Below are 8,546 nucleotides of genomic sequence, written 5' to 3'. Positions count from 1 at the left end.
CTTGGGATCCCATACCGAAAGAAATTTATCCCTGGCAAAAAAGGGATTCGTATAAGCAACCCAATTATTGCATGGAAAATAATACCATTTACAGAGCCAGGTAATACCTGAAATTTTTGTAAATTTTAATTTCATGTTATTTTAATTTGCAAACTTTTTTTTTTGGGGAGCAGTTACCTACCGACAGATAATTATGAGAAAGCTGTTTCTTTTAAACCATTATCCGGATTGGAAAAATTAAGTCCAAACGTACCTCTGGCATGTGAAACCATTTACCGCGAAAGTTATCAAGACAATGGTTTAGTACCACCCGTGGTAAGCCTTCAAATCCTGTAATAGTTCAAATTGAATAAATTACAAAAATTAACGACTTTTTTAAAAATTTAAGAAACCTCCTGCTATAAAAAGAGGAAATATATATTTATCTACTCAACCCATGTCCCAAGAAACGACAGCGCGGTTAAGTTACACAGGAGTAGAAGGAGAAAGAGCTTGTCCATTTAAACCCGTTTTGAGAAACATGATCGGAATTGGACCCATGCAATCCGTGACTACACATCGTCATGATTACACTCCTAAACCGATGATTCTAACTGAAAGTTGTCGTCCGAAATATAGTTTATCCGCATCAAATTTTAAAATGGAAGGTAAATTCAAAAATCATCGTACCTTAACACATTTAAAAACGATATTATTATCATCATAAATTATTTTTCCCCCAAAAAACAGATACCACGACGTTTAGAGCGTCTTACTTGCCTAATGAAAACTTACCCAAAACGGAAAGTTACAAACCTTCGAGCGTATATAAAAAATCACCCTGTCCATTGGAATCGGATACCATCAATCGTTTAAGTTATCAACCCTGGGCTCCGACACCGAAAGAAATTTATCCTTGGGCTAAAAAACCAAAATACGAACAACCGACAAGAGAAATGGAAAACTTTTCCATATACAGAGGAAGTTATTTGGCTCCTGGAAATTTTGTACAGGATGATTGCGCACCCGTACAAAATGGTGAGTCATCATTCGAATAATCCTTTTTATATTATTATTATTATCATCTAAAAATATCACAAAATCAAATTAATTTCTTTTCCCAACAGATGAATGTGAATGTCGGTGTGAAATACAAAATTCCGCCACTGATGATTTATAAATCAAAAAAGTAAGTTTATTATCATTATTCTGAAATTAAAAAAAAAAAAAAATATCATTATTATTATTATTATTATCATTGTTTCAGGTTTTATAAAGCAAGTAAATGTTTAACGCACAAAAAAGGTATATATATATATATATATATAAATATAAAAAACGAACTTTTCATTAGATTTTTATAAAAACAGTAAATTTTTGTACTTGTGAAAAATTACTTATAATAATATATTTTGAAATTAATTTCATATTAATATTAAATATTAAAAAAAAAACCATTTAAATTGATTTATTATTTAACATAATGGCAATAAAAAAAAACAAATATGGCGGCCATTTAATTTTTTCGGCCGAAAATACAATAATAATAATAAAAAATCTTATATATATATTGTGACTTTTGTTTATTTTTTAAACATTATTATTATTATTATTATTATTATTATTTAAAGGTTTAAGAAAACTCTCATATCATTCAGATCGAAATACATAATAATAATAATATAAATTTTCATATAAAAAAAAAAAAAAAAAATTTCATTTAGAGTTACTTTGAATATAATCAATCAGACTTTTTATTTATCAGACTTGGGGAAAATTGAGATTATTTTTATTGTAACAAACCAGTCGTTTTAAAGGCGTTTTTTATTCTCAAAGGGTCTTCTTGTATTTCTTCAAACGCATTTTGTACCCATTCGAGTATTGTTTCGTGATCCGGACATCGATACCTTTGATTACTCAAACATTTATTTTCAGACGTGGGAAATTTATCCCATTGATTTTTAATAGATGCCTTAAAATAAAAAATATTATTAATAGTTTTAACGAGTAGTGGTGATTTTTTAAATAAATATAAATTTATTAATTTTACTTGAAATAAATGAGTTATTCCAACGTTGAGGGGTTGAAATTTCGAAGAACATCCATTTGGTATAACGTGAAGGATGCAATTTTTTCGAGATAAACATTTTTGAATGGAGCGATGAGGTTCGAACGAATCGACGATGAGAGCATTCGGTACGGTCGGTACGCTCCTGTAACACATTTTTTAAAAAATTATTTTAATATAAAATTTTTCCTCGCGTAAATTTATTTATTTATAAACAACACATACCTCAACCATATTTCATTGACCCACGTTTCCAATATTTCCGATGTTATCAAACCCTTTTCCTGATAAAGAATTAATATTTTAAAATTGCACTTTGATAATAATTGTTTAGGGCCGATACCCTTGAACACAACGGTCGGTGGAAGTAGGGAACCATTTGCCAATGCAGATAATAAAACAATTCCTTGACAATTTTCAAATCCGGTTTTTCTCAATAATGGTAAATTAGAAGAAGACTCGTTGACTACTCGAAAAAAAAAAAAAAATTTTTTTCGTTTAAATTGGCCAATTAAAAATTCTAATTTTTTCCTTTTTTATTTTTACCCGAAGGATAATTGAAGCAAAGTGGTATTTCATCCATGCAACCAATATTTTCATGTTTTATTTTAAGTAATTTTAAACTTGCGTCGTATTCTTCCAAAAATTTTGTTAATTTTTCTTCTGTTATTTGTGGTAACTCATCGTTAACGGTCGGAGAATGTTGAAGAAGATTTCTATGTCTTTTTAAAAATCTTAGCGTCCAGTTTTTTGAACCCTGCGAAAGAGAGGAAAAAATTCGTTAAATAAAACTGAAAAAATTTTCAATTTTTTTTAAACGTGTGCAAACGCAAACCTTAAATTTTTTACTCGTTATTAAACTACGAGATTTGTCCGTTATTTCCTGATGTGATAACGTCACGTTGTTATCATACTGTGATAAAATCCATAAGAGAAGTACGTCATCATCAGAATGTTTAAGTTTAATATTTTTCCTTTGACAAAATTTCTGTAGCCATCCGTCGGAAAATTTGATTTCTTTTTCACCGTAGAATGAAAATATTTCTTTTGCTTTGTTTTTTACCTAAAAAAAAAAAAAATTCATAATAAATTTTGTAAACATCTTAAATTTAACAATATGAAAAATCAAGGCAATACATATAAAAAAAAAAAAAAACTTTCAACTTACATCATTACTCGTTGGTTTGAAACCATTAAAAATCATTTCCTGATACCAAAAATGTAATTCAGAATAAATATTATCCCTCGCTTTATTTTTTTTCAAACAATTCAATTCTTGATTTTTATTCAATGTTTTTTCTTTTACAACATTAATAGAATCTTGAAAATTATTAAAACTTTTAAACCAATCAAACATTCTTCTTCTACAAACGTTAAATATTTTAGCAGCTGAATTTTTTGTAAATAATTTCGCATACAAAACAGCTTCCAATTTAAATTTAATCGGGTATTTTATATATTTCTCCGAATCCATTTTAGATTCTGTGGAATTTAAAACTTTATCATATCTTTTAACCCACGTGACAAACCAACCTGGTTTTTCATGACTGACAGGACAACATTTCAAACAATTTTCAGCTGCTTTGAAAACTTCTTGTCTGGTGAGTTCAACTTTATCTTTTCTTTTTTTTTGTAACCATTTGAAAAACTGTTCATCTGGTGTTGAATTTTTTTTAATACCTTTCGAAGACAATTTATTAATATCAGTCTCTAATTTAAAAATGTCTTCATTTAATAAAATTAATTCAGTCTTTGATTTTGAAGGTGCTTGAGTTATGTCAGTCTTGTCATTTTTTAATGCAGAATCTAAAATCATCGATTTTGCATGATTTGATTTAAACGAAATTTGTTTTATTTCTCTAGACCATTCAGTGATAGTATTTGTGTTGATTTTAAAATGCAAAGCAGTTTCTTTAAATGTGTGATTTTTAGCATAATTTAAAACTTCTTCCTTGAAATTTCCCAAATACCTTCTTCCTTTTTTTATCGTGCCAATACTTTTCTTTTTTGTAATTTCTTTTTTTAAATTTTTTTTCTTCGAATTCTGCAATGCAATATCTAATAATTTGCAATCTAGCAATTCATTATTAACATTCATATTTTTATCCAACAATTCAAGTTTTTCACTGAATGGCTCTTTCTTTTTTTTATTCATAACTTCATTCTTGTAAAATGATTTATCAAATGTGTCATTTACTTTTTTCGTACTTACTAAATCATTTTGTTTTTTATTTAAACTATCGTCTTTACTATTATTGATATTAAATCTAAATAATTGCACTAAATCATTATTATTATTATTAAAGCTAATTATTGGAGTACCTTCGGAGTCTTTTAAAGCTGGATCGACAAACTGAGACGCTTGCTCTAATTCATTGCAATCCCCGAATGAAAAATCATTTGGGGAAAATGGTAAATCTAAAAGGTCAGCAGAAAATTTACTCCCTTCAGTTTTTTTTACTTGGTCAAGTACTAAAGTATGCGATTCAATTTTTTTACTAAAATTATTATTTTGTATGTTAGTATCGTGATTACTATTATCTAATGTAAATAAATTTTCTACGTTACTACTACTTTCAGTTAATTTAATTTTCATATTTTCTAAATTTTTTAATTTTTCTTTTTCCTCCATGATTGTAATTTAATTTTTTCTTTTAATAAATTATACTCTTCCAAAATTATTAATTTTAAACCTTGGTGATTTTCCATTTTCTAATATCTTTTCACCCTGAAAAAAAAATTAATTTAATTAATTAATTGTTTCATGAATTTGTCTTAAAATTCTTAAATTATTTGAAATAATAAAGATTAAACCTTTCAGTAACGGAAAAATCAAATAATTCTTTAAAGAAATAATAATTTTTGGTTCTACCTTTAAGTAAGGTAGCTAACTTGAATCAACCAGTTTCATAAAACAAATTTTTAAATTTAAGAATGAAAAATAAATTTGTAAGCATTAGTAAAAATTATGATTATTCGAATAAATAATTTCATTTGAAAAAACAATCGGAATAATTACTTCATCAATGATGAATAATTTAATTTAAAAAATAATTTTAAAAAATTATGTTTTACGTTACGCAATTGTAAAATTCCATATTTAAAATTAAAATAACTACACACTCGCACAAATAATCAATTAATAAAAAAAAACAAATAAAAATTAAATACCAAATATTTAACGAACTCATTTGACGCGAATAATCCACATAACTACATTATATTTGAAGAAAAATTAAAATAATTTATCCTGCTTTAGTCTGTGAGTCTACAACTGCCGCCATTTTGTGTCAGTTTCTTTTGGCTCGTTTTCAAACAGTGCATGCAACTTTTGAAAGTAAAAAAAAATTTCACCAATTGCATTTATTATTATTATTAAATTATTATTTAAATTAAAATATATATTTATTTTTTTCACATAAATAATTTTTTTTTCCTTTTAATCAATAAAAAATATTTACTTATTTATATTTTTCTCTAATAAATAATTAATTTTTATTTAATTATTATGTAATTTATTCATGATAATATTATGACATTATTTTATTATTTTAATTTTACTTTGACATTTTTTTTTTTTATTAATTACGATGTCCGTACTCTGGTAAACTTCTGTCTTTTATGTAAAGAACTACAATCCTCGTCCCAAGTTAATGAAACTGTAGATTTACGATTACCATCGTTCACGTAATTTTTACTTAGGGACTCCAAGGACGTTGTAATATTTTCTTCAAAAAAAGTTTTATCCTTTCGATTATGTAAAAATCCCTTGTCATTGTCTCTTGGATCATAAGAATCAAAATTTTTATATTTACGAATATCGATGGGTTGTTTTGAAGAAGTTATTTGTTGAGAATGTGGACTATTATTTTCTTTTTGTAATCTCAATAAAGACCTTACTGATAAAACGTAAACTTTTAAATTTGGTAATTTAGACGTTTCATCCATGTTTCTTTTATTTTTTTTACAATAAACAATTATTTCTGTTATAAACGCAACAATTGCAATTAAATATCCAGCTCCGAGAAGAAGAAACATTCCTTGTGTGTCATCAAGAGTAAGCTTACGCTGAACTGGTACTATTTCCTTTAGGGGGACACCTGAACTAGCCTAAAATATTAATATGATTCGATTATTGATTATTTATATGGAAAATTTATCGTGTGTGTTTTGATTAAAGATTCAATGCGGAATTGAGAGCGCCGCATACCTGCAACAGCTTTCCCGCAGATGACCTTTCAATTTCCCATTTAAATTCATTCAAGAGTTTTCCCATGAGTCCGCTTTGTTGTATTCTTAATATGTATTCGCTAAATTTATCGGCATATATGGCGTTTCTTGGAAAAACATATGATACTCCAAATGGGACAAAACATTCTTTGCTTATATATAACATTTCTTTTCGTTTAGATGATCTGAAAATTTCAATAAAATTCATTTCAAATTTTTTTTTTTTTAATTTTACTTTGATCGAGTAATTTAAAAAAAATATTTTACGTGTAATTAGCTTGAATAATATATTCCATTTGTGCTCTTCCGGCTAAAAATGCATATGGACGAAACATGGGTAAATAAAAGGAATTGCTCACATTTTTTAAACCTTGGGTCGTATTCGGAACCAATTCAACATCTCTCAACAGCCATTTAGTTTTTTCATGATCAGAATTGTTAAACCAGGTATCCCAACCGGCCGTACCTGATGGATGAATCATATTACGTTTTTTTCGTATTTTATACATCGAAATCAATAAATTAGCTTTAAAAAAAAAATAAATACTTAAACTTCCGATTCGAAAATTCATTTTCACCAATTGGTCAACATTATCAATAACATCCGGGAATACAAAAAGAGTTATGAAAGACACAATACTTCCGGTGTAGCATGCAGTGACTATTACAGAAAATGCCCAATACCAACCTTAATAAAATATTTTCACAATTTTTATTTAAAATTTATATTTTTTCCGATGAATCTAAATAAGATCAGTTAATTTATTAAAAATTTCAATTACCTATTAATAATCTTGATGCATTTTTTTTACTCTTGGTCCAAGATTTTTTTTCGGTAAAAGTGAATAAATTAGTAAACGTCCCAAAAACGTGCCTGAAACAATGTCAACGAATTAGTTTATTAAAAAAAAAAGAAAATCACAAAATAAAAAAATTGAAACGTACCAAAACATTTCTTCGAATAACCATGGATTTCTTATTAAGGGTTTTAATGAATGAGAATCAGCAAAAGTGAGTGGAATGATTGCAATTAAATAAGTTATGGTTAATGAAATCCAAACGGATAGTTGAAACGGTCCCAATATGGCTCGATACCTGTAATTATTTCACAAAATTATTATGAAAAAATTATTATGAAAATATTATTATTATTGTTATTATTTAACCGTGGAAGTGAAGTAGTAGCTTTTGTTATGAAGGCAGCACAATCCGTGGTATGTTGCGCTGAAAGCCAAATATCAGATAATCTTTGATTTGTGACGTAAACTCCAGCACTTCCGATTTCTGCCGTACCTGATATTATATCTTCTATGACAATTTCACTTGGACCTTTGCTGCAATTAAAAGAATTTAAGAGTAATTTAGCAAAACTTCACAATATAATTGTGTAAAATTAATTACGTGTCGCTAATCGATGTTTTAGGCTGATGAATTTCAATAGTATAATTTAAAAAATCCGACAGCAATCTTAAAAGTCTTATTTCCACTCCATCCCACAATTTAGAATCGTTTAAATCTTCTTCCAGAGTTATTTTTTTTCGAAAAGTAAACGGTGGTTGTTCTGAAGCAGATATTACAAATTGTTTTCCATTGAAACCTGAAACGAAAAAAAAAAAACAAAATTAGAAAACATTCAAAACTTTGATGTAATGACATAAATAAATTTTTTATAAAAGACCTTTTTTCATTTTTTGAGGAAATAAATTTTGATTCCTTGATAATTTTCCACATCTCCAACTTGTTAAAAATTCAACAGTACTGCTACCAATAGGATCTGTGAGAAGATTGTGGGTGTAAAGATTAGTATATTGGCTCAAATTGAAACGTTCTTCCTAAAATTTTATATGTTTTAGTCAATGAATACAATGAAAAATATATATTCTTATATTATAATCACTCACCAATCCAAAAAAAATGTCTTGCTTTAATACGTGGGATACAATTAACAAATTAACTATTTTTCTTGATTCTGGTTTTCTTAAATATTCTTCTATTTTCCATCTTGTCGATAAAGTCACGACTACCACCTAAAAATCATATATGTCGTTAATCACAATTCAAATATACAATGAAAACCTTGTTTTTGTGATACCTTGCTCACTGTCTGGGGACCTACTACTATTGTTGTCCAATTCAAATCCGGTGAAAATAATAAATAATGAGTGCATTTATTTTTCTGAGGTCTTAAAAAATCATCATTGATTTTTATATCATCTGAAATCTGGAAGGAAAGTAAGTATATAATGATTATCAACTGAAAAACATTTAT

General features: G+C 27.1%; 2 protein-coding genes across 2 annotated transcripts in view; one reads left to right on the top strand and one right to left on the bottom strand.

Moving 5' to 3' along the window:
• The window catches only part of Phum_PHUM418210 (protein C9orf138, putative), a gene marked incomplete at both ends in the record, with an annotated part of 2,319 nt that extends 1,160 nt beyond the window's left edge, over window positions 1-1,159 (top strand). Inside the window, 4 exons of the mRNA XM_002429017.1 lie at window positions 174-315; window positions 389-647; window positions 730-1,017; window positions 1,107-1,159. Of these exons, the coding sequence (XP_002429062.1) occupies window positions 174-315; window positions 389-647; window positions 730-1,017; window positions 1,107-1,159 (742 nt within the window). The remainder of the gene's footprint in view (window positions 1-173; window positions 316-388; window positions 648-729; window positions 1,018-1,106) is intronic.
• A 4,473-nt stretch (window positions 1,160-5,632) lies between these two features.
• Window positions 5,633-8,498, bottom strand: Phum_PHUM418200 (uncharacterized protein; the record flags this gene model as incomplete). The annotated part of the gene is made up of 11 exons (XM_002429016.1): window positions 5,633-6,157; window positions 6,258-6,462; window positions 6,545-6,803; window positions 6,825-6,965; window positions 7,060-7,151; window positions 7,229-7,372; window positions 7,444-7,611; window positions 7,679-7,874; window positions 7,956-8,109; window positions 8,179-8,304; window positions 8,370-8,498. Coding segments are annotated over 11 exons (2,139 nt in total), but the record flags the coding sequence as incomplete, so codon positions are not given.
• Window positions 8,499-8,546: the final 48 nt, after the last annotated feature.

This window comes from Pediculus humanus, genomic scaffold (assembly GCF_000006295.1).
Source record: "Pediculus humanus corporis 1103172108186 genomic scaffold, whole genome shotgun sequence".
NCBI classification, from domain to species: Eukaryota; Metazoa; Arthropoda; class Insecta; order Psocodea; family Pediculidae; genus Pediculus; species Pediculus humanus.
Note: the sequence above shows the minus strand (reverse complement) of the source record. Positions and strands in the feature narration are given on the sequence as shown.